Source organism: Erinaceus europaeus, chromosome 1 (genome assembly GCF_950295315.1).
Source record: "Erinaceus europaeus chromosome 1, mEriEur2.1, whole genome shotgun sequence".
NCBI classification, from domain to species: Eukaryota; Metazoa; Chordata; class Mammalia; order Eulipotyphla; family Erinaceidae; genus Erinaceus; species Erinaceus europaeus.
Window position 1 is genome coordinate 103,818,353 of NC_080162.1, and position 24,774 is coordinate 103,843,126.

Sequence of the window (24,774 nt, forward strand, 5' to 3'; positions counted from 1 at the left end):
TGATAATGACCCTCTAGGGAGATACACACTCTCAGGTAAGCGTGTACTAGACCCTTTGAGTACATCATGTTATTTAGTTCCTGTAGAGAGCCTATAAGATGAACACTATTATTTTTAATTATTTTTATAGAAAGAGGCAGAGAGAAAGAGAGAGAGAATATGAAACCACAGCATCAATACACTAGCATCCAGCCTCAAAGACTATTATTCTGCCAGGATGAGCATAAAGAGTCTCAAATGGGTAGTTAACTTCCCAGGGATCACAGAGATCGGGAGAAAATTTCTAATCCAGAACTTCTTTTACTCTAGAGCCTATACACTTAACCACTCTACCCTCCAGCTTCCTAGTTAATACAGAAAGATTAGCTGGCATCAACATCTATTCTGGGGATGCCCAATGAAATTATTATTTCCAAGAAAGAGTCTGATTTTTTTTTATGAAAATGTATATACATCATATTTTATTAAAAGCTTCTCATATAGGAATATCTTTAGCCAAAAAATCCAAAGGAATTCTTTGTATAAAATTCCCAGACTTACATATTAATGTTTATATTATACAACTTCACATCTTCTTTGAAAGAGTGGAATTTTTATATCTCATATCAAAGCAAATTCCAGAAGCTCTTCCTTCTCCACATAATTTCCTTCTCCTTGTTCCCACTTCTAAAATGTTATTAATATGACTCTTGGAATTGGAGAAGATTATGCTCAGTGAAGCAAGTAAGGATATGAAGGATAACTACAGAGAGGTCTCACTCATATATAGGATATAGACAACTGAATATACAAAATGTCAAAAAAAAAAAAAAAAAAAGGAAATGTCGGGAGTCAGGCTGTAGCGCAGTGGGTTAAGCGCAGGTGGTGCCAAGCGCAAGGACCAGCATAAGGATCCCAGTTCAAGCCCCGGCTTCCCATCTACAGGGGGTGAAGCAGGTCTGCAGGTGTCTGTCTTTCTCTTCCCCTCTCTGTCTTCCCCTCCTCTCTCCATTTATCTATGTCCTATCCAACAACAACAACAACAATCATAACTACAACAATAAAACAACAAGGGCAACAAAAGGGAATAAATAATAAATAAATATTTTTAAAAACTTTAAAAAAAATAATAATAAAATAAAAATAAGAAAAGAAAATGTCAACCTATTTTCAAGACTGGAAGAACTACAGTGGTTGACTAAGCTGTGCTGTATCCCAGAAGGGTCCTGGCTCTTACCCACTGCCCCCCACTCTGCTTGTGCAGCCCTTACTCATGTTTTAAAAAGTTATTAAGATGACTCTTATGACTTTCCTATGGGAAGGAATTGAGTACTTTCAAGTAAGAACATAACAACTGACTCAAATGCAGAATACACTCTGGACCATAACTCATTTCCTGTTTTCTGATTAGCTATGCCTGCTTTTCTTTCATTTTAGTGAAGGTCACCAGTGCAGAAATTAACCCACATGCCAATCCCTGAATATGGCTTCCCTGAGAACTGAACAAGCACTCCTTGCCAAGCCACCACACCCTCTTGCATGAATCCATTTCCTCTACTGTTCACCTGGCAGAGAGTGTGTTAGACTCTTGTTGAAAAGGCTCAAGAGACACTTGGACACTTTAGACTGGAATGTGACATGGAATGCTGAGAATGTGATGGTAAATTTATGTGTCAACTTGGCTAGACTGTGGTGTCAGCTGGTTGGTTGGTTAAACTCTTTTTTAAAATATTTTTTATTTATTATTTATTGGATAGAGAGAGAGAAATTGAGAGGGAAAGGGGGAGATACAGAGGGACAGAGAAAGCTAGACACCCGTGAAGCTTCCCTGATGCAGATGAAGAATGAGGACTTGAACTCTGGGTCCTTGTACACAGTAATATGTATGTTTAGCCAGGTGCACCACTTTCTGGCCCCTAGTTGGTTAAACTCTTATCTTGATGTTTCTGAGTGGGTATTTCACAGTTGTGATGAACTTTTACCGTCAATTGTCTTTAAGTAAAGTTTACTCACCACATTGGAGGTGGACCTCATCCAAACAGTGGAAAATCTTATAAGCAAAAGAACTGAAATTTTCTACAGGAAAAGAAATCTTGCCTCAAAGCTTTAATAAAAGTCCTACCTGACATTCCAGCTATCAGTCTACTCTCTGGATTTTAGATTTTGACATCAATGCTCATCTGAATTATCAACCTACTTTACTGCCTGGGATGCAATGGATCAACCTTCTCGTGGTGCATCCCATGAGTACCCATTTATTGGGGAAACTGATGATCCTTCCTAGCCGACTGAATCCACATGGATCCCAGTCACTTTCAAAGCCAGCAACAAGCAGACATCAGGCTCCACCTGACGCTGTTGACTGGCAACGGAAGAAGGGCAAACGCTAGAAGAATTGCCTCCATACTTTTCACAATTGCCAGTCCTACAGTCACAAGAGCCAACTGATTGCAAATCTTTCTCATGTGCTATATATAGACATAAAGATTTAGATATAGATAAATCCTATTGGTTCTGTTTTTCTGGAAAACCTTGATGGACATGCCTAGTAACACCAGCATCACACAGAAAATAACATTGAATATAGTAATATATTTTAAATAGTTCTAACAATACACCATCTTGCTGATTCTAACAACCCTGAAAGGAAAAGAAGTCGGGCCAGGTCTTCTAAGAGGACTTCAAATCAGTGACCTATTCGTTTCACTAAACTGTTATTTATGGGAGACACAAAACTCAACCACCAAATTCAAGAGTCTTTACTGTGTTAAGGCAACTATTACATTTAACCTAGATCTCTAAAATGTGGTACATGGGGAGTTGGGAGGTAGCACAGCGGGTTAAGCGGAGGTGGCACGAAGTGCAATGATTGGCTTAAGGATCCTGGTTCAAGCCCCCAGCTCCCCACCTGCAGGGGGTTGCCTCACAAGTGGTGAAGCAGGTCTGCAGGTGTCTTTCTCTCCCTTTCTCTGTCTTCCCCTCCTCTCTCCATTTCTCTCTGTCCTATCCAACAACGATGACATCAATAACAACAATAATAATGATAACCATAACAATGATAAAAACAACAAGGGCAACAAAAGGAGAAAAAATAACTTCCAGGAGCAGTGGGAGCTCCAGCAATAACCCTGGAGACAAAAAAAAAAAGTACCACTACATTTTAGATTGTTGTGTTTAGTTGCTGGTCTTGCTAAAATGGCTCATGTGTGTCTGTGTGTATTGGATGGGGAATGGGGACGGGATACTTTTCACAAAGCTTTCCTAAGTAGCCTACCTCCTCAGTAGGCAAGGTTGACCAACAAGTTCTCTAGGCAAAGTCAAATTTCCCTACGAACGTACTTTATCATTTTCTCAAGGTCCCCCAGTTATAAACTCTTTGCTTTGAGACATTTTCACATGCACACACAGTCACACCTTTCTTAGTTTAGAATTTTTCAGACCCTCTGTAGCTTACCCATGCATGCATTATTAACAAGTTAGTCATTAAGTGCTTTGAACTTGTGAACACTGATCCTGGTGCCTCCTGCTGCAGTTACTTAATCCTAACAATGGCTCCAAGAGGTAACTTTTATTGTTATCACACCCAACTCCAAAGGAGAAAACCAAGACAAAAGGGAGTTAAGAAAATTGAAATAAGTCACATAGTTTGCAAGTGGTGAAGCTAAGATCCTGGTTCTGGTAGACAGAAGCACAGAACAGTTTTTAAAGTTGGAGGATTAACAATATGTGGTGACTCCTTGGAGGATAGGATTGTATTTTTATGAATAGTGTTCTCTCCCACCCTTATATCCAGATATCTCCATGATTTGAATAAATTGGACTTCATAAGCTCATATAAATGTTACTACTATATAATCAAAACTTGGAAGCAACCTAGGTATTCAACAACAGAGAAGTGGCTGAGTAAGTTGTGATATATATATTATATATTATATATGATATTCAGGTGCTGAATTCACCTTTTTCACCTCATTATGGATGGAGCTAGAAGGAATCATGTAAGGTGAGATAAGCCAGAAAGAAAAGGATGAATATAAATATCTCACTCTTGGACAGAAGTTAGGAACTAAGAACAGGAAGGGGGAACACAAAGTAGAACTTGGACTGGGTTTGGTGTATTTCACGAAGGTAAAGGACTCTGGGGGTAGGTGGTGGGCTGCAGGGGACCTTCAGGTCCTGGCATGATGGTGGAGGAGGACCTATCTGGGGGTGAGAGTGTTTTGCAGCAAACAGAAATTTTACACATGTGCCAACAACCATATTTACTGTAAATCATTATACCCCCCAATAAAAAAAAGAAAGAAAAATGTTATTATGTTATTACGATGGTTGCTTAAATGGTTAAAAGAGAGTGAACATAAAGTGCTCAGTGCATGGTAAATACTAAACCAGCAGGAGTTACTACAAATTTTTTTTTCCCCTCCCCAATAACTTTCCCATTCTCTAGCCCTCTGGGAGTATGGACCCAAGGTCATTGTGGGATGCAGAAGGTGGAAGGTCTGGCTTCTGTAATTGCTTCCCCGCTGAACATGGGCGTTGACTGGTCGATCCATACTCCCAGTCTGCCTCTCTCTTTCCCTAGTAGGGTGGGTCTCTGGGGAAGCGGAGCTCCAGGACATACTGGTGGGGCTGTCAGTTATTTTGATGTGTTCTGAGGTAGTCGACTACTACAAATTTTTCGTGGAAGTACCTGGCTGGTACTTCCACAAAGTAAAAAAAAATACAGTATAGCTTCCCTATCCCTACCCCACACCAGGGAGGTTCCCAGGATATGGATCCCTTCTAGAGGACAAAGCCCTAGTGACCTGAGGAAGTGCCAGGTGGATCTGGGTACTGTCCTGTTAGAGTAGTTCTTTCCTGTGGCTCTGCTCCAAACTGCTGAGGATGGCCTGGGGTAGCTGGCATGTGGATGTGGCTGCTCTCAGCCAGCAAGCCACCAGCACTGGGGAGAATGTCCACAAGAAACAGGAAGCCAGAGAAAGTTCTAGGGAGGGTCAGTAGAAGACCCCCATGCCCCTTAGAACTTAAATGAGTAGAGACACGTGGTACAACCAGATCTACCTGACTTTTTGTTTCCCAACCTATCTCTGTCCTTCTACTGCAGGAGAGGTTGCTGAACAGGTTCTGGGAGAAGCATAGTTCACCCAAGTAGCAACCATGATACAAAGCAAGTCTGTTTTGCACATTTCTAAAATAGTTACTGATATCACTGATAAATAGGTATGCCCAAACAAAAAGACAGGCTGGACTACTCTTCCACTTTCCAAACACATTGGTCCTGGAGATGCCCTTTTAGGCCTACAAGCTCTTAAAACAATAACATACTTTCCACAGGGAAAGTGAGGATACCCAGGCAATCTGGATGACCCAAATTTCCTTCCTAAAAGTGGACTCTGGAATATGGTCACATTCCAACTCTGCCAAGTGCCTGGGTTGCAGGTGGAGAGAGTCCAGGTAGACCAGGCAAGCTGGCTTGACTGTCTTGGTAGAGAACTAAATTATCTGCCTCTATAGATGTTTTAGCTCCTAAGTCTCTTTACAAACTCTCCTGTGTCTGACTAGTGTATAGCTAAAATAGAATTTTCTAGAGAATGAGATAAAACTTGAACCCATAGACTCACTTCCCATCTGAGATGAGGAGATGAGAAGTTTCTAGAGTTTCAAAAGGGTCCTTACAGGCATGAGTTTCCTATAAAAACAGATGGAAAAGCCCACCTACAAAAACTGCCTCCAGCCTCATGCTAGAAAGCATGAAAGGTGACTGGGGCACAGGCAACATTCCTACAGGTGAGTATAAGAAGAATCCTAAAGCACTTCCACTAGGCAATATGTAACCTATATTTCTCCTCCCTGCCTCACCCCAAAAGATAACATCAAGAAAAAATAAGGTAGTCACGGGAAAAGAACTTTGAAAACAAATACAAAGCATCAAGTCAAAATCTAAATCATTTGATGTGACTTATTCCAGGCAAAAAGTTTCTAGTTGAATAACTCCCAACCTCAGAACCCCATTCCTCACAATTTATAATCCCCTTTATGAGATTATTGTGACTTCTATCAGTCTATCAGTTTTGTTTTCAAGGTATGTTTCCTCCTTTTTTTTTTTTTTACAAGTATGATCAGAGCACCATTGAGCTCTGGCATACTGAGGTGCTGAAAATAGAACCCGAGGCCTCAGACTCTCAAGTTCCAGAAGTTTTAGTCTATTACCTTTAGCTCTCTCTCCTCTGCTCTGTAAAGTCATTGGTCTTTAGACCCATTGGAGAGCAAGACTGGTCAGTATGGACGGAATCAGAATTGTTTGTGAACTGCTGCTATTAGTTGTTGGGGTGGGGATGGAGAGCAAACTTAGGCAAGAGAGATGCCAAGCATGAAGAGAGACAGACAGGGCTGAAGCAGTGGGAAAGGGAATGGGCCCAAAAACTTTAACACAGAACATTGGCCTTTCCCTCTTCCTGGCTGCACAGAGTTAAATTCTTTTGACCTCTCTGAAACTCAATCTTTTCACCTACAAAAAAGTATCAGTTAAACAACTAGGGCAACAAAGGGGGAAAATTAGCCTCCAGGAGCAGTGGATTTGTAGTGCAGGCACTGAGCTCCAGTAATATAACCCTGGAGGCAAAAAGAAAAAGAAGTATCAGTAGTACCCAGAAACTTCCTAGAGTTGTGAGAACAAATGTCATCAGGCCCAGGAAAAGGTGGCCTAGAAAGGAGTCCCCTCCTGATGCCATGTCCAAAATGTGTCTAACATACTCAGGCAAACCAGTGAGTGTTCAGAGCCACAGCAAGGTCTTTGAGACAAAAGGTATGTGACTCAAAGGCCCATGGTCCTGACATTGTTATGACCAGACTACCCTAGGGCTGAGTTTCCCCACACACAGGTTGGAAATAGAGCCTGGATATCAGGCCTAGGGATCAGGAGCCCTGAGCCCTTACACTTCACACTAGGGTGAGTTAGATACAGATCCAGCCAAGACCCAGACTCATGGCACAGAGAGTTTTTTATTTTATTTTATTTTATTTTATTTATTTACCCTTTTGTTGCCCTTGTCTTTTTATTGTTGCTGTAGCTGTTGTTGTTGCTATTGATGTCATTGTTGTTGGATAGGACAGAGAGAAATGGAAAAGAGGAAGGGGAGACAGAGGGGAGAGAAAGATAGACGCACCTGCAGACCTGCTTTTCACTGCCTGTGAAGCGACTCCCCTACAGGTGGGGCACAGAAGAGTTCTTAACCTCAGTAGTGAATGTATGAATCAGTATGAATCTCAACTCTACAAGGAACCTACTATGGAACCTTGAGCAGCTACAAAATTAAAGATAGTGTTTTGGGGTAAGAATTAAATGAAGAACAACAGATGAGTAGTTAAGAAAGTTATGGTATATGTACTACTCAGCTATTAAAAATGGTGAATTCACCTTCCTCACCTCATTTTGGATGGAGCTTGAAGGAATCATGTGAAGGGAGATAAGTCAGAAAGAGAAGGGCGAATATGGGATGATATCACTCTTGGACAGAAGTTTGAAATAAGAACAGAAGGGAAAACACAAAGCAGAACTTGGACTAGGTTTGGTATATTGCAACAAAGTAAAGGACTCTGGGGGTTGGGGGGGAGACTGCTCAGTTCGTGGAACATAACGGAAGAGGAGGACCTGGGGACAGTACAAACTGCTATATCTTACTATCAACTGTAAATTATTAATACCTCTAATAAAGAAAAAAAGAATTAGTGAAGAAACACACACAGAGACATTTTCATCAATATAACCTGGAAAATAACAATACTACTTCCCTCCAATGAGATTAAACCCTTTGTACTCTGGATTTGCTGAACTCATCTCATTGGATCTATGGCTTGATTAACAGCTGCATGTGGACAGAGGCTTTGCTAGGTTTTCCTCCTTCTATTCTGTGGCAATGAGTACACAGCCAGGCATGAATCCACATTTGAGAGGCACAGTGGGAAGGAACAGAAGCCAAGGAGAAAAAGAAGAGACACAGAGGCTGTTCCTACAGTGAGAAAAGGTAAACAAGGATAAAAATATTTTTTTTTCAATAATGGAGAGTAAAGGAAAGGATTATTTTTAACTTGTTAAGTTGTACGGATGAAAAAAAAACTGATGAAAGTAATAAAGCAGAGAACTCCACCTACCATGCAGATATTCATTGTTTAAAACGTTACATTAACCAGTTTGTTTTGTTCTCCACTAGCAGCAGATTCACTGCTAAGCTATGTCAGCCTCAAGCTTCTGACTCATAGTCTGTCATGTAGACTTTCCTTTCTATATGGAAACTCACCCCAGGAGGACAGGATTTATTCTTCTGTTCTTTTCCACTCTGAGATTGGATTCAAATGACCCCAACACACCAATTCATTAGGAATAGTGAGAGAATATTCATTATGTCACTCAGCTGTCTCTGCGTCAGTTGTCCCAAAGGCAAAATGAATAATAGTACCTATTTCTAGAAAATGACTGGAGAATGCAATAAAACAATAAACACCATGTGGATGCAGCAGAGGATTTAATAAATGGCGCACTGATAAGTGGGTTTTCTTTGTTTTTGTTTTTTTTTTTACTCAAACTTTCCACCCATGCTAGAATATCTAGAAGTTTTAAGTAGCAAACAGCATTTAAAGCACTTTCTATCTGCTTTTGTTTTATTCAGCTTGATGTTTATAATTAGTTTCCAAGGTAGGGACTAGTACTCTTTCCATTTTGCAGATGAGACAACTGAAGCATAGAAACTATAGGCAACAGCCTAACCCACTAGAGAAAGACAGAAACAGGCTGGAGATATGGATTGACCTACCAATGTCCATGCCCAACAAAGAAGCAATTACAGAAGCCATAACTCCCACTTTTTGCAGCCCATAAAGAATTTTGGTCCCTGGCGTAAAAATCCCGGTTCAAGCCCCCGGCTCCCCACTTGCAGGGGAGTCACTTCACAAGCAGTGAAGCAGGTCTGCAGGTGTCTGTCTTTCTCTCCCGTTCTCTGTCTTCCCCTCCTCTATTTCTCTCTGCCCTATCCAACAACAACGTCATCAATAACAGCAACAATGTTAAACAACAAGGGCAACAAAAGGGAAAATAAATAAATAAATATTTAAGAATTTTGGTCCATATTTCTAGGGAGAGAAATGTTAGAGAGAGATGATTGAGGCTCTGAGCTCTAATCCCATCAGGACCCACAGCAAGAAGAGGAAAAAAGGAAGTCGGGCTGTAGCGCAGCGGGTTAAGCGCAGGTGGCGCAAAGCACAAGGACCGGCATAAGGATCCCGGTTCAAGCCCCCGGCTCCCCACTTGCAGGGGAGTCGCTTCACAGGCGGTGAAGCAGGTCTGCAGGTGTCTGTCTTTCTCTCCTCCTCTCTGTCTTTCCCTCCTCTCTCCATTTCTCTCTGTCCTATCCAACAACGACAACAACAATAATAACTACAACAATAAAACAACAAGGGCAACAAAAGGGAATAAATAAATTAAATAAATATTTTTAAAAAAATTTTAAAAAAAGAGGAAAAAAGGAAGACCACTCAGAAGTAGTAACAGATGTAGATGTGATTTAGAAAGGAAGAGAAGGGGGGGTCGGGCGGTGGCGCAGTGGGTTAAGCGCATGTGGCGCAAAGCGCAGGGACCGGCGTAAGGATCCCGGTTCGAGCCCCCGGCTCCCCACCTGCAGGGGAGTCGCTTCACAGGCGGTGAAGCAGGTCTGCAGGTGTCTGTCTTTCTCTCCCCTTCTCTGTCTTCCCCTTCTCTCTCCATTTCTTTCTGTCCTATCCAACAATGAATTGCGTCAACAAGGGCAATAGTAATAACCACAATGAAGCTACAGCAAGGGCAACAAAAGGGGGAAAAAAAATGGCCTCCAGGAGCGGTGGATTCATGGTGCCGGCACCGAGCCCAGAAATAACCCTGGAGGAGGAAAAAAAAAAAGAAAGGAAGAGAAGGCAGGACCAATAGAAAAATTGGGAACATATATACAAATAGAGACAGATAGTTATAGAAATTATAGTAACCCCCTATCTGTGACCTTGAGAGAAATACTACAATTTCCAGTGACTAGAATAATAGAAATGCTGTAGAGTTATACTCCTGTTATTTTGTAAATTTTGTAAATCAATGTTAAGTCATTAAAAAAAATTAAAGACAAAAAAAAAAGAAACTATGGGCAGCAGTAAGAGGGAAGTCTCTCTGGGCATCCGTATAGTCATCAATAACCATGTGGAGCGGAAGGAAAGTCTCACAGAGATGTCCTAAACTCATCCCAAGATGTCCAAAACATTACAGTGACATACATCACGTGTGGACTATTTCAAGGTAAGGTCAATTAAGGCCCAGCAGGACCACAAAAAACTTTTATCTAGCTATCTGGAAGAATGACAAGTGTGGATATGGCCTCCTTCTCAAAAAGCTCACTTAAAAGACACTTGTTTTGCAGGCTGGGGGGCGGGTAAGAATTGACCTGCCAATACCCATGTGCAACAGAGAAGCAATTACAGAAGCCAGAACTACTCCCCTATACACCCCAAAAATAGTTTTGATCCATACTCCTAGTGGGGGAGAAGTGATAAGGGGAGCATGGCCAGAGGGCTCTGAACGCCAACTCTATCAGGACCCAGGGAGAGAGGAGGAAAAAGGGGGGAATATTTGGATGTAGTACTAGGTGTTTGTGTGACTTGGAAAGAAAGAGAAAATAGAACCATAGGAAAAAAGAGGGGCAGCTAGACCAAGTAGATGAGAAGCATCCAATAGCACAGCTATATACAAGATACTGGGTACTGTACAGCAAACCCTAACAAAAGGACTTTTCAAAGTTAACCCAATTACCAAATAATGTGATGATAACATTAACTATCCATTGTCTTTTTGAACCCTAAGACAGCAGGAACCTCACATCTCCACTATAGAGCCCCTACTTCCCCCAGTCCTGGAACCCTTGGATAGGGCCCACTTTCCCGTATGCCTCTCCCAATCCATACCAAATAATATTGCATCCGCCGATCACAACCTAACCAACGCAACGATTGCCACCTCAACATGCTTCACTTCAGACTGTGTCCAGAGACTTCACGTGTGGAATGACAACCCTTCAGCTTCATTACTCGGGTGAGACCTTTCCTTTCATAGTATACTCTAATTTCATCTCAGGTGGTTCACTTTCTAACAAAGTCCCAAAACCTAGATATACACCAGTTTCTGTGAGAGAGAGCATATGTTCACACGTATCCGTAAACTACTGCAAAATATATACCTGAAAGCAGAAGTACACTAGAGTTTGCAGTGAGTACCCCCCTAACACTTCCTCTCCACTGTTCCAAGCTTTGGGTCCATGATTGCTCAACAATTTGTTTGTCTTCGTATGTTAACTTTCTTTTCAGTCACCAGGTTCCAGATGTCATCAGGATGCTGGCCAGGCTTCCCTGGACTGAAGACCCCACCAATGTGTCCTGGAGCTCTGATTCCCCAGAGACCCACCCTACTAGGGAAAGAGAGAGGCAGACTGGGAGTATGGACTGACCAGTCAACACCCATGTTCAGCGGGGAAGCAATTACAGAAGCCAGACCTTCTACCTTCTGCAACCCACAATGACCCTGGGTCCATGCTCCCAGAGGGATAGAGAATGGGAAAGCTATCAGGGGAGGGGGTGGGATATGGAGATTGGGTGGTGGGAGTTGTGTGGAGTTGTATCCCTCCTACCCTATGGTTTTGTTAATTAATCCTTTCTTAAATTTAAAAAAAAAGGAGAAAAAAATAAAATAAAGTCTTTAAAAAAAAAAGAGGGGCAGCAAATAAATATAAATATAGATGGAAATAATCATTAACTTGTATCTACAACCTTAAGAGAACTGCTGTAGCTTACCGTGGAGGGACTGGGGATTCAGAACTCTGGTAGGAGCAGTGCAGAGTTGTACCCCTGTTATCTTCTAATTTTGTAAATCAATATTAAACCGCTAATAAATAAAAAGGACATTGGTTTTGTAGCTGTCATAGAGTTAGGACAGAGTCATTTCTGTGGTAACCTCAAGCTTCAAGCATGCTGCTCGTTACAGGGAAGCAGAAGAAGAGGCCCCACTAAGGCAGAGAGAGGGACTACCTCCCTGTCTGATATGATTCTGGCTCCTGGGAGACCCATGGCTTAGATTCTCAGAGATTTCTCTTTAACTTTAGGGGAGGAAAAAGAATAAAGAACCCACACTGTACTTGAACAAGCTTGAGTGGTTATATACTCTTCAGTTAAACAACTCTCAGTGGGCTGGAGAGATAGTATAATGGTTACATAAAAGACATTCAAGCCTGAGATTCTGAAGTTCCAAGTTCAATTCTCAGCACCATCATAAGCCAGTGATGAAAAGTGTTCTGGTGTCTATATCTGAATCTCTTTTTTCATATATATATATATATATATATATATATATATATATATATATTATATTCATAACTAAATATATATATTTTTAAATTTTTTAATTCCTGACCGCAGCACCATAGTCTTTGATGGGATAATTGGATATGTGAGAAGGACAATACAAATGGTGAAATTTCTCTCTTTTATCACTCTTTACTTCCATGCTATTCTTCTGTTTCTTACTGGCCTTCCTCCCTGTAGGCTCAGATACTCAATGCCCCCAAACTGGTCTCTTGCAGAGTCATCTCACATTGGCCTGGACTCACCCACCAATAGGGTGAACACTCTCACTGGGAGAAAGGCAGTTTGCCATTCCATTTTACAGAAGAATATGAGAAAGGGTGGCCCCCACTAGCCTGTTCAGTACTGTCTTTTTTCTTTTTTTAAATTTCCATCAGGGTTATCACTGAAGCTCACTGCCTGCATAACAAATCCACTGCTCCTAATGGCCTCCCCCCTTTTTTTCTTTTCTTTCTTTCATCTTGATAGGACAGAGAGAAATTGAATAGAGAGAGGAGCTAAGGAGAAAGGAGAGACACTTGCAGTCCTATTTCACTGATCGTGAAGCTTCCCTGCTGCAGGTAAGGACTAAGGGCTTGAAACTGGATCCATGTACATGGCTACAATGCAGTTGTTTATTAATTAATTAATTAATTAAGTGCAGATGGTCTGCTTCCTGGACATCTTCCATGTCAATTTCTTCCTTCTCATTCCAGTCCTGGCATAAGCTATCTCTACCCTGGAAGGCATTTGCTTCAACCAGTACTGGACAATGAATCTCCCTTACCTGTCCTAATCTCCCCTCTGCCATGCTGTCTAGCGGTTCTGTACTAATATTAGTAAGGAGCAATTCCAGACCATACCAGATTTCAAACTAACATCTCAACTCTCTGGCTTCTTTGTGTTGTTCAAAATTTTGAAATGTCTTTCCATTGTTTCAGCTAAATTGCCTCTAATCCCTAAAGGATGAACAAGTCAAAGGACACACTCTCCACAAGATGTCTCACTCTTCCCTCTGCTCTTATACAATAATTTTCATGTCTGCTCTGGTTCATATCTCACAGTTGGCTTTCAAAGACTAGAAATGGAGTCATTTTCTGCAAGTTTTGTTAGACTTCTATTCCTGACAGTGTCTGGTGCATGGTATGACTCTATAAAAGTAAATATTATCAAATATGGAAGTAAATTTAGGAAGTCCTATGTATAGTATCATACATATATTCATTTAATCCTGAAACGAAATTATTAAGAACAACAAAGCTATCAGCTAGAATTAATTTGCTCATGATCACAAAGGGGGAAAGGGACAGGAAGTAAGATTATCACTCAGACCTCACCTTAATGTCTATTAGGTCAGGGGTTGGGTGGTGGCGCACCTGGTTGAGTGCACATGTTACAGGTTCAAGCCTTTGGTCCCCACCTGCAGTGGGAAAGCTTCACAAGTGGTGAAGCAGGGCTGCAGGTATCTCTCTGACTCTTTCCCTCCCTATCTCCCCCCTCTTGATTTCTGGCTGTCTCTATCAAATAAATAGAGAATTAAAAAAATTAATGTCTATTAGGTCAAAAGGTTTAAGGTGCCAGATATCTAAGTAGCTGTTGCTGAGTGAAATCTTCATTCACATCCTCTCCAAGCACAGCACAACTCAACAGAACAACTGTTCAATAGAATTTGCACAGGGAGTAAGGTGGCTATGGTCACACTACAGCATATGACTATACATTACAAGCCAATGAATTTCTATGAATTTTCAGCATGTAAACTAGTAGCTTCTCATTTTCTCTGCCAGAATCCAGAATGCAAAAAGTACTATGATCTATATTTTGTGCCCCAGGTAGCAGGTGCTAGGAACTGGTTATACTTTATATACAGAAATATGTAAAGGGCTCTTTGCCAAGTCTTAGCCCACAAAACACCTGAGAGAATATTAAGTGAAGTTCTTCCTGAAAGAAGAGAGATTGGCTGATTTCCAACAATAGTCCTTTTGAGGATTAGGAATCAGAGACTTTATTGCACAAAGGTCTCTCTCTCTCTCTCTCTCTCTCTCTCTTGCCAGCTCTTGCTTCCATGGATAACATTTAAATGCAGATTTGGGGCCAGGGAGATAGCATAATGATTATTCAAAAAGACTTTCATGCCTGAGGCTCAGAGGTTCCAGGTTCAGTCCTCGGCACTACCACCAGCCAGAGGTGAGCAGTGCTCTGGTAAAACAAACAAATATTCAACATCATTGACACAAAAATTCAAGCTTTTCTGGCAGGGCCATAAAATGAAGAATCTTACTGGCAAACCTATACCAGACAGATACTAACCCCTTCAGACATGCCCTTAGGGTACAAGGCAGAAAGGGAAGAAAATGAGCTATGTTTACTTATTTCTGGAAGGCAGGAGTGGCTTAATAAGTGACAGAGAGCCTGGAGAATGTGCCTTTGGGAGGCATACCTTTCAGGGTTCCCATGCTTCCTAAGGGCATGGCCACTTTAGGTGGTGAGCCTCTAAGCACAGATACTCTCCTCTCCAGGAAGTGAAGAGAATGACTCAGTGGACTAAATACATTTGTCTGGAAGAATGTTTTGTAATAGTACAGTAGTTTTATGGAAATACCAACATGGCATCATTATCAGTTTAAACTGGCAGGCATCTTCTTGGCTAATCCCATGATGCACCTTGGGTAAAATATGGTGCCATGTGGAATGCTCACCGAGTGTGTTCATAGATGGCAGTGAATGAAACTGGGAATCGTTCTTCCATCTTCACCATTCTTAGAGAAAATCTGACAGCTTTTCTGCTTATTTAGAAGGGTTTTTTTTTTTCAAGTTCAAATGTAAATTTTCAAGTAGCAAAGTCACTTTTGCCAAGATAGTCAGGAAAGAATTATGTAAATTGGGGGCAAAGCTGCGGAAGCATACATGCTACAACGTGCAAAGACCCAGGTGCAAGCCCTTGGTCCCCACCTGTATGTGGAAAAGCTGTAGGTATTTCTAGTTCTCTATCTACCTCCCCCTCCCCTTTCAGCTTTTTGATGTCTCTATCCAATACATACATAAGTAAACATTAAAATGAATTAAAACTAATAGACATATAAATCATAGTCTCTGGGGGGAATCTCTATAGATCTACTCTTTCAACAAAAAACACTATCTTTCAAAAAAAGAAAGAATGATTCTCAGAGACAATAAATGGCTTACTCCATACTATAAAGCTGATGAGGAGGTCAGGCGGTCATGCAGTGAGTTAAATGCACATGGCACAAAGTACAAGGACAAGGGTAAGGATCCCGGTTAGAGCCCCCGGCTCCCCACCTGCAGGGGGTTCGCTTTACAAGCAGTGAAGCAGGTCTGCAGGTGTCTGTCTTTTTCTCCCCCTTTGTTTTCCCCTCCTCTCTCCATTTCTCTCTGTCCTATCCAAAAACAAGAACAGCTATAACAACAATAACAACAACAACAAGAGGATAACAAGAGCAATAAAATGGGAAAAATAGCCTCCAGGAGCAGTAGATTCATGGTGTAGGCACCAAGCCTCAGTGATAACCCTGGAGGCAAAAAGAAAAGATTTGGTGTATTGCACAGAAGCAAGGACTCTACGGTGGTAAGGGTTCAGGTCCTGGAACATGATGTGGAAAACTGATAAATGTTATACATGTACAAACTTTTTGCAAGGAACAATTTAGAACCGATTAATATTTGGTAGGTGTCAAGAACTGAATGCTTATTTTGTTTATCATATATATGCTTTTAAAAAATAAAACTTATATAAAAACAAACAAAAGGACAAGACATGGCAAGAAAAAAAAGATCAGGGAATTTGCCCTTGAGAAAGGTACACATTCACAAAGACATCTATTATAGGGAATTCATTGCAACATCACTGCTGACATGCTGAGAAATTTATAGGCTCACACCAAAAAAGTTGACAAGGATTCAAGCCAGACTGTTCAGAGTAGTTACTTCAATGTAGAAAGTAAAAAATTAGGAGATATGAGATTTTTCATATTTTTTAGTTATGTAATCTCTTGATTGTCAAGGTCTTTTGTTTGTTTTATATAGACTAGTCTATTAGTCAAAATGTTTAGTGTTATTTAGATTTTTATTTTATTTGTTTATTTTATTTATTTGTTTTAATTGACACCAGAGTAATCACTGGGATTCAGTGCTAACTCTACCAATCTATTGCTCCCTGTAGCTATCTTTTCTTCTTTTCTCCTAATTTATTTGATATAACAGAGAAAAGTTGAGAAAAGATGGGGAGATTAAGAGGGAGAGGGAAAGATAGACACCTACAGACTTGCTTCACCATTTGTGAAGTGTCCCCCCTGCAGGTGAGAGGGAGGCTTGAACTGGATCCTTCTGCATGGCTTTGAGTGTGTTCAACCAGGTGTGCCACTGCCCGGTCCCATATTTGCTTATCTTAAAGGTTTGGTTATTTTGTGGTGCTAAGAATCAGACCTCAGCCCCAGGCATACAAGTCCTGGGCTCTAATGCATTGAACCTAATAAATTTGAGGTTAGGGCTCCCCACCCCTAAAATTCTCAAATTAAAAAAAAAGTTATCTTTAGGGTAATTACAAGGTCTTAGAGCTGAGAGAGGATTCAGAAGTCTAATCTGAGTTACATTCAGTTCTACAGCCTAGTTCTCTGCATAAAAATGAAGAGGAAATGACCCTCCTTAGGTCTGATGGACACGGTAGCTTTAAGATTCAGAACTAGAGGGAGGGGATGTAGTTCAGTCATAAAGGCCAACCTTCCCATAGATGAGGCCCTGGATTTAATATCTGGTACAAAAGACAAAAGATTCAGAGCTGACTCATGAGCCTGCAGCACCCTAAGGAAGTGAAAAAAATTAAACAAGTTTTGTGGTTTGCATAAAAGACTCCTCCCCTCTACCACTAAATAGCTGTGGCATCCACCCAACAGGGCATCCAGTAATGCCTAGACCCTCCTGGTTCCTGCCAGGCTCGAATTCAGTAGTCAACTTCTCTCTTTTTTCAAAGTTAGTTTGTTTATTTAGTTTGTTATCACTATGGTCCTGTGCCTATATGACAAATTCACTATTCCTGGTGGTCATCCCCCCACCTTTTTAATATGTTATTTTATTTGATAGGACAGAGAGCAATTGAGAGGGGAGAGAGGGAGAAAGACAGAGAGACACCTGCAACCTGCAGCCCTGCTTCACCACTCATGCTTCCTTCACCCCTGCAGGTGGGGACTGGAGACTCGAACCTAAATGCCTCCACATGGTAACATATGCATTCAACTGGGTGTGCCAGCACCTGGCCCCTGTCAGCCTCTTTTAAACCTCAGACTGTGGTCACCTCTAAGTCAAATGATTATTACAAAAGCACAAACTCAACTACAGTGTAGCTACAGTCTAACAGGGCCTCACGGTGTCTGTTTAGCATCACTATTAATCCAGTCATTCTTCAAATCATACTAGAGTGTAAAGGTCAAATACACTGAGCAATGTGGCTTGTCTTGGAGCAATGAGGAAATGTAGTCTTCCCAAAATTACTATCATGTAAAACAATTTTTCCTCAGTAAAGTGTTGTTGAAGGAGCTAGGTAGTGGCGCACCTGGTTAAGTGCTCACATTATAGTGTGTAAGGACACAGGTTCAAGAACCTGGCCCTCACATTCAGGGGGAAAGGTTCACAAGTGGTGAAGCAGAGCTGCAGGTGTCTCTCTGTCTCTCTCCCTCTCTATCTCACCCTCCCCTCTCAATTTCTCTCTGTCTCTATCTAATAAAAATAAAAGTGTTGTTGAGAAAAGAGAAAGAAAAATGAAGAAAGATAGGTAAAGAGTTTGAGAAGAGTTGCTTACTGCTTTGAGCCTGATATTTTATGTACTCAAGAGGCAACATTTTACACATTTCAGTAACACAGAGACTTTCTTTGACACTACTTTGACCTTCTGTTAGAGATTTTTACATTTTACTCTTAATATTATCACCCTTTCCATTAGACTTTGTTCCACACTCCTTCTGATGAACTTAATAGTATCCTCGGTCGTATCAGAACTTAACTTATTTAATTGTACTCAGTGCTCCAAATTGGGACGTGTGCCAGGAAAACCTCTTTAGTCACCAAAATAAACTCAAAAAAAGAAACAAGTCAGATTCATTATTTTATTGCTCTAGAGCCTAAGACAGCACTTTCTACAGCTCAATACATTTTATGTGACTTTACACGCCAAGTGTGAATAATATAGTTATGCAATTACTTCAAAATATATATAAATAGCTACTGTATGCAAATCAAATAGTTGTAACATAACTACATGATATTCAGAAACCAAATCCTGAAACCACATTGTCCTTTAGAAATCCCACTTTCTAAAAAAAATTTGAAAAAAAATTTTGTTTAACTAAACAGTCATTAGCTGCTTTGGGGTTTGTTTCCTTCATTTGTTTGCTCGTCCTCTTACAAAAGTTTAAGAGGAGAATGTGGAGATAAAATAGATGAACGAAAAGAGAAAGACATAGATAAACTAGGAACTACAACAGAAAAGTGGTCAGATTCATGAAGAGACAAATGTGGGAGGTGTGAGCAACAACATATGTTATCAAGGCTTCACTCTCTCTACGTTCAAGTCCTACCATTCATCCTTCCTGCCAGGATTAACACTGGTAATCTTACCAATAATCTTGGACAAACAGAAAATGATAAAACACCTACACTGTTATATAGATACAGATATATAAATAGATAGATTATTGGATAGAGAGAAATTGAGAGGGGAGGGAGAGACAGAGAGTAAAAGAGATAGAGACACACCTGTAGCCCTATTTTGCCACTCATAAAGCTTAACCCCTGCAGGTGGGGACCAGGAGTTTGAACCTGGGTCCTTAGGCAGGTGTGCACTTAACCAGGTGAGCCACAACTACAGAGTTTTAGACACACTACTCCAGCCAAACTTTAGTCCTTTTCTTTTCTTTCTTTCACTCTTCTCTATTTTCTATTTTCTTTTTCTTCTTTTCTTACCTCCTCCTACTCCTTCTTCCCTTATTCCTCCCCCTCCTTCCCCATCTCTCCTCCTCCTTCTCCTCCTTCATCTTTTACCATTTTTTCCCCCCTACTAGAGGACTGTAAAGCTCTGTCTTATGATGGTGCTAGGAAATGAACCTGGGAACTCAGAACCTCAGGCATGAAAGATTTTGCATGCTCACTTTGCAAACTCCCCTGGCCTGCCCTGGATTAATTTGCAATGCCTGGGAATAGACCCAAACTGCCCCTGTGGCTACAGACAGACTATGACCCACATAGTCAACGACTGCCACCTCTCCAGATTCAAAGGAGGTCTCGAAACTTTACATCAGGCTCAACCTGACGCTGTTGACTGGCTACGGAAGAAGGGCAAACGCTAGAAGAAGAACGCCATCACACCAACCACACCAGTGTGCCTCCCTTGCAATTGTATTTAAATGTCAGAAAACCAACACTTTGGAATTACAATGGACCTTGTAAAGAGCTAGATCAAGCCCACCACAGGGACCCATTTCACAGGACAGAAAACTGATACCCACGAGAAAGAAGATCACTTGCCCAAAGTCATTCAGTATGACTAAACTAGTTCCTTGCTACTCAGAGCTCCACCCACTCAGGCAGTTTAAAAGTTCAATTATCCCATCTTTGGAGAGCTGATGAGCAACTAGAGAGAGGCACATAATTATAAGAAAAAGAATGAATTCAAAATAATTTCGAGTGGGCCGGGTGGTGGCACACCTGGTTGAGCGTACATGTTACAAAACAATTTCACTCCTCCCTCAGATGCTAACAGACAATAAAATTCACAGCAAGCTGTTTTATGGAGCAATGGTACCTTGGACAATTTCATTCACTTTTCCCTCTTTAATTCATTTCATACAGAGGAAATAAAAATGTATACCAGACTGCTGAAACCCACAGCTCTGAACCAATATAGACTTTCCAATCTACATACAGATAAAATGTGGAGATTAACAAAAACATTTTTTCTTTCTTTCCAAGGCCTACTAGAAAAGAGATTAGTAAAGCTAACGTGTCAGGTTATGCAATGAAACTCAAAATCTTTGAGAAAATTAAAAGACTTCCACAGAAATCCGTCCTTTCTCATGAGCTGCACAGGTCACAAGCTTGGGTTAAAGTGGGAGTTTATTTAGTCTCCTAAAGTTAAAAAAAATATTTTTGAAGCATGTGACCCAAGAAACTAAGTAACATCCCAAAATAAGGACTTACTACAGGAAGAAAGAGAGAAAGAAAGAAAGAAAGAGAGAAAGAAAGAAAGAGAGAAAGAAAGAAAGAAAAAGAAAGAAAGGAAAGTGGAAAATTTTCCTTACCCTTAAAAATAACAGAGACAATGGGATCCGGCTTCCCAAATTTCGTTTTAGGGATGTTGCTGGCAGATTCCACAATCACTCGAAGCATGGCTCTGTTAGGGCAGAAGCAAGTTTCAGTCAAAGAAGTTAAGGAGACTGGAGTGCTGGGGCTTGGGCCACGCAGCTCCGAGAGAGAAGGCTCTGGAGAATTTCTCCAGGGAAGAGGGGAGGGGACAAATGGGTGGATCTCTGACGGATTATTTACTGAAGGCTATGTGTAAACTGATACCCAAACTCCCAGAGTCTACGCAATGCCACAGACACCCACTAAAGAATTTGGGAAATGTGGAAGTGAAAAGAGCAAGGACGCAGCTACAAGTAATTAAGTGCCACAAATGAAACAAAAATGCATTTGGAGTTAATTACTGTTGGACAGGTCAGGGGAACACTAAGACGCTGTTGCCTTTTAGCAACCATTCCTGAAACCAAATGAGTGGCTTGTCCGTCACTCTTTCCGTTCTTTCTTTGTTTGGCTTCCGAGTTTTCAAACTTCAGTCATTTTTTAAAAATGTTATGTTACGTTTGCCATTTCTGATGAACATATCCACTCAGCCACAACATATAGCACAACTAAGAGGGGCGGGATGGAGACTCAGCTAAAGAGTGCCCCCTGCAGTATGTCAGAGTAATAATGGAGCTTCAAATAACAGAAGTTCATGCTTATTCCTAGTTTCATAGCATTTCCATGCATGTCAGTTGGCTTTAAATAGCATCTCATTGTGTTTCAGAAGAAAACCATAAAAGTCTAGGATAAAGAAACATGTGGCCTTCCTTTGCTTTTGCACACACAACCCACACCCACCATATTAGGCCATGCAAGTGGATTGAAAAAGTATGGTTGAAAGAAAGGAAGAAAGGAAGAAAAAGAAAGAAAGAAAGAAAGAAAGAAAGAAAGAAAGAAAGAAAGAAAGAAAGAAAGAAAGAAAGAAAGAAAGAAAGAGAAAGAAAGAAAGAGAGAAAGAAAGAAAGGAAGAGAGAGAGAGAGGAAGGAAGGAAGGAAGGAAGGAAGGAAGAAGGAAGGAAGGAAGGAAGGAAAGAAGAAAGAAAGAAAGAAAGAAAGAAAGAAAGAAAGAAAGAAAGAAAGAAAGAAAGAAAGAAAGAAGGATGGTTTAGGGGGGCTGGGCAGTGTTGCACCCAGCTGAGCTTACATGCTATTATGCAAAGGACCCTAGTTTAAGCCCCCTAGTCCCCACCTGCAGAGAGAAAGATTCATGAGCGGTGCTACAGGTGTGTGTGTCTCTCTCCCTCCCCTTCCGCACTCAATTTCTCTTTGTTCTATCAAAGTAAAAAAATATTTAATTTTTTTACAAAGGAAAAGTATGATTTAACTGCAAAAATTCAGTCTCAGTGCACCTTACAAAAGTTTGTTAGTATTTACAAAACTAGAGTATTGAGGGCTGTTCTATTAATTTAGAGAGGAAATGTACAAAACCTTTTGGAGAATGGATATGGGCACTTATATTTTCCTAACACAATAAATGCTGTTAAGTCTTCAAGGAAAATAAAGATGTGGCTCTCCACTCTTTCAGGACCTAAACCTGAGCAATGTCTTGCCTTCCTTTGCTAAAGAAAAAAAATCACTGACTTTATTTGAAGAAAAAAGGACTATAGAGCTAGGTACAGGGACCACTGAAGTAGAAATTTTGCAGTGGAAGAGTTAGCTGAGGTCTTTTTTTTTAATTTTTGGAGCTCTCAATTTCTTTTTTTTGTTGGGGGATTAATGATTTACAGTCAACAATAAAATACAATAACAAAAATAAAATACAGTAGTTTGTACATATGTAACATTTATCAGTTTTCCACATCATGTTCCAGGACCTGAATCCTTCCTACCCCATAGTCCTTTGCTTTGGTGTGGTACACCAGATCTTTTTTTTTTTCTCTTTCTTTTTTTTTGCCTCCAGGGTTATCGCTGAGGCTCAGTGCCGGCACTACAAATCCACTGCTCTTGGAGGCCATGTTTTCCACTTTGTTGTTTTTGGATAAGACAGAGAGAAATTGAGAGAAGAAGATAGAGAGGAGGAGAGAAAAGACAGATACCTGCAGACCTGCTCCACTGCTTGTGAAGTGAACCCTCTCCCCAACCTCCCCCGCAGGTGAGGAGCTGGGTTCTAGAACTGGGGTCCTTGTGTCATTTTCTAGTAGAGACAGAACAAGTTCAGATTTACAGCCAGGGAGCAGTGTGGGAATCAGCAGATGAAAACGTGCAAGGAAACATGGGGGGGGGGCAGGCGGTGGCACACTGGGCTAAGCGCACACATTACAGTGCACAAGGACCCGGATTCAAGCCCCTGATCCCCATCTGCAGTGGGAAAGCTTCACAAGTACTGAAGCTGGGCTGCATGTTTCTCTGTCTCTTTCTCTTTATCTCCCTCTCCCTTTTCAGTTTCTCTCTGTCTCTACCAAATAAATAAATAAAAATAAAAAAAATAAAAACTTAGGCAGGAAAGAGGTTTTTTGCTAGACAGACTGAATAGGATTCTTTCTGAACACAGTTTCAGAAAAGGGGGGGAAAGGATGGATCAGATACAGTGATCAGATAGGAAGGATGAAGCACTCCTTTAAAATACCTGAGCGAAGTTCTTGCTAAAGCTAAAATCTGTTACTACAGATAGGCTCAGGAGAAAGTTCAGGAGCCCAGTGACATTTTGGTCAAGAAAACTTTGCCACCTGGAGGGTGCATGAAGTGGTTTGGCCAGATAAATAAAGATTAAAAAAAAAAAAAACAAGGCCTGGTGCAAGTAGTCAGTCAAACCTGAGTGTAGGTCCCTCCCTTCTGTATCAGAGCTATGTCACTTCCCCAAGTTACTTAACACCCACTTGCTGAGTTATCTTTTAAGTAAAATTCAGATAAAGGTTGTCAGAAGATCTGGGACCTGGAACAAAACATGCAGTAAATTATGTATGTATACAACCCAGAAGTTTATGCATATTCATGACTCCATAGCATTTCCATGATTGCGAGTTGGCTTTAAATAGTATCTTGTGTTTGAGAAGAAAAGGAACAATCAGAGTGAGGATCCCTGTTTGAGCTCCACCCAGCCCCCCGCCCCCACTCCCCACAGGTAGGGGAGTCCCTTCACAGGCAGTGAAGCAGGTCTGCAGGTGTCTATTTTTCTCTCCCCCTCTCTGTCTTCCCCTCCTCTCTCCATTTCTCTCTGTCTTATCCAACAATGACGACATCAATAACAACAATAATAACTACAACAACAATAAAAACAACAAGGTCAACAAAAAGGAAATAAATAATTTTTTTAATCTAAAAAAAGAAAGAAAGAAAGAAAGAAAGAAAGAAAGAAAGAAAGAAAGAAAAGGAACAATCTTAGGGTAAAGAAACACAGGCCTTTCTTCTGATTTTTATTTTCCTCCAGGATTATTGCTGAGGCTCAATGTCTGCACCGTAATCCACTGCTCCTGGAGGCTATTTTTCCCCCCTTTTGTTGCCTTTGTTGTTTTATCATTGTTGTGGTTATTACACTATAGCCATTTTAACACAGATGAGGTGGTATCTCATGGTTTCAATTTGCATTTCTCTGATGATTAGTAGTGTTGAGTACATTTAAAAAAAATTTTTTTTTTTTGTCTCTGCTGGTGTTTCACCTTTCTGGGATGACTTTTCCAGAGAGAGAAAAAGAGAGAGAGAAAAAAAAAAAAAACACCAGAACACTGAAACTCTTATAGAACATGAAATTCCATCCATCTATTTAGCCCATTTTGGTAACCTCAGTTCTGCTGTCAGAGTTTAAAGGTTTGTTTTTGTTTGACTTTGTATATATATATAATTTGAGTGAGATTGTTTCATGAATTGTCCGTCTTCTGTCCTACTTCACTTACTATGATCCCCACGGATTGATTACAACTATACAATGCTACAATGGCAAAAAGGCGAAGTTTAATTATTATAGCTGAGTAGCATTATACATTGGCATGTTTACCTTATCTCCTTCCACACATCTATCTTTTCTCTATCCATTTATTAATTGAATGACTTTGGATTTTTTTTCTTATTGAGTTAACCAAATTCTTTGTATAAACATAGCCTGTTGGG

General features: G+C 40.7%; 1 protein-coding gene across 3 annotated transcripts in view; it reads right to left on the bottom strand.

Annotated features, from left to right (window-relative positions):
* MYOF (myoferlin) overlaps window positions 1-20,867 on the bottom strand; it is a 200,765-nt gene extending 179,898 nt beyond the window's left edge. For all 3 annotated transcript variants that reach the window (XM_060192064.1, XM_007516788.3, XM_060192045.1), the window contains exon 1: window positions 20,688-20,867. In XM_060192064.1, the coding sequence (XP_060048047.1) occupies window positions 20,688-20,775 (88 nt within the window). In that variant the 5' untranslated portion in view covers window positions 20,776-20,867. The remainder of the gene's footprint in view (window positions 1-20,687) is intronic.
* Window positions 20,868-24,774: the final 3,907 nt, after the last annotated feature.